This window comes from Propithecus coquereli, unplaced genomic scaffold, assembly GCF_000956105.1.
Source record: "Propithecus coquereli isolate 6110/MARCELLA unplaced genomic scaffold, Pcoq_1.0 Scaffold296, whole genome shotgun sequence".
Classification (NCBI taxonomy): Eukaryota; Metazoa; Chordata; class Mammalia; order Primates; family Indriidae; genus Propithecus; species Propithecus coquereli.
The window spans coordinates 2,119,798-2,121,763 of NW_012148574.1; the positions used below are offsets into that span (position 1 = coordinate 2,119,798).

The window sequence follows — 1,966 nt, forward strand, 5'->3', positions numbered from 1 at the left end:
CCTGCTGGGCTGACCATGTGGATGAGTATTTGAAAAAATGAAATTAGTCAATTTTTTAAAAATATGTCTTTCTTTGGAATCTACATTTTCACTTACCAATAAAATAATAAAAGAAGGAAATACTGTTCAGAAATGGGACACAGTAGTAGAGGATCATTAAGAAGATAATTATTATCGTCATCAGTATTTACAGTCAATAACAGCGACCATTTACTGCTTGTTTACAAAGTGCGAGACGCTGCTATTTAGTGCTATTTAAACATCAGTGTGTGTAATCTCAGCAACAAACCTGGAGGTGGGCATTGTTAAGTCAATTTATAGATCACAATTTGAGAGAAAGCAGTTTTATACACTTTAGAATTCTTAAGGACTACTAGTTGTTTGGATATCTGTATTTTACAATTTAAGGCTTTGTCCTGAAAATAGTGAATGTTCTATTTTACTTACGGTGCTCTTATTACATGCCTTGACATCTATAATATGCTGAATATGCAGTGTACGCAAACAAGGGGAAAAAGTCTAATTTATAATACCTATGAAATTATAAGCAGGGAATAACACATTGAATATTCAAATTAATATTGGAAATACTAACATTTTATGTTGGCATTCACTGTTGAGATTTAATTTCTTGAAATCTAAAATGTGCTTTTATTTTTATTAGGAGTTAGACCTTTTGCATGTCCTCACTGTGACAAAAAATTCCGAACCTCAGGCCATAGGAAGACTCACATTGCTTCCCACTTTAAACACACGGAGTTAAGGAAGATAAGGCACCAGCGCAAACCCGCGAAGGTTCGTGTGGGCAAGACAAACGTTCCAGTGCCTGACATTCCTTTGCAAGAGCCGATTCTCATAACTGACTTAGGTAAGATGGGTGGAAGGCGTCGTCACGGTTTGCTGAGTAATCTTTTCTTTAGTGTTTTATGCATCGTAGATGGATGTTAAGGACTGTGCACTTAAATAGTTTTAGGCCTGGTGATAATGAAGTCTTTGTTAAGCCTAGTTTGGCTTCATGGGCTAGTATGTTTCACAGTCGAGATTACAATCCTAGTTGTGTCTAAACTACTGCTCAAATTGTGTTCTTGGTTCAGAGAGAAATATGTGTAAGTGCAGACAGTCATGTGTACGTCCTCGCTGAGGAAACATTGCTGCCCGAGTGAAGCTGCTGCAGGTGACGAGGGTTCTGTGTGGACACAGAGTGCACCTTGTTGTTTCCATCTTCGAGTTCCCGTGTGGGGTGTGACAGATTATTATTTGGGCTGCTTTAATCTTTGAATTAAAAAGGAAAAGAAAAACCTACCTGTTTTTAAGTTCTTTTTAAGCTCAATGTTATTATAATCAATCCAAACTATGATTTTGTTAACTAGCTAGAATACACTGTTTGCTAGAATCTTTAGAAAAAACAATTTTTGTAAGTACTGGAACAAAATTTAGGAAACCCCATTGTTTTAGTACATTTGAGCTGCCATAACAAAAATATCATAAGCCGGATAGCTTACAAATAATAGAAATTGATTTTTCACAGTTTGTTCTGGAGGCTGGGAAATCTGAGAATAGGGTGCGGGCAGAGTCGGTGTCTGGGAGGACTGTCCTCCTCACTGACGGTGCTTTCTGGCCGTATCCTCACGTGGCCGAAGGAAGGGGGAGGGCCGCTTCCGGAGGCCTCTTTCTTAAAGACACTAATCCCACTTGTGGAGGCTCTGCCCTCCCAGCCTGACTACCTCCCGAAGGCTGTACCTCTTATTACTCTCACACAGGGAATTAGGGTTCAACACAGGGATCTGGGGGGACACAAATGTTCAGACCATAGCACCTATTAAATGCTATGTGTGAATTTATATTTTTATGCAATTTCTATATTTTATCATCTTCCTAGGCAAGATAATCCAGTCTATAGGCAAAACTAATATTAAACAAAATATAATTCAGTGGAAATGAAGGTTAAACGGTATACAGAGTTTTT

At 38.2% G+C, this 1,966-nt stretch overlaps 1 protein-coding gene across 1 annotated transcript in view; it reads left to right on the plus strand.

Annotated features, from left to right (window-relative positions):
* ZNF236 (zinc finger protein 236) overlaps positions 1-1,966 on the plus strand; it is a 98,897-nt gene that overhangs the window by 43,926 nt on the left and 53,005 nt on the right. Inside the window, exon 11 of the mRNA XM_012648880.1 lies at positions 665-839. Coding sequence (XP_012504334.1) covers positions 665-839 — 175 coding nt within the window. The remainder of the gene's footprint in view (positions 1-664; positions 840-1,966) is intronic.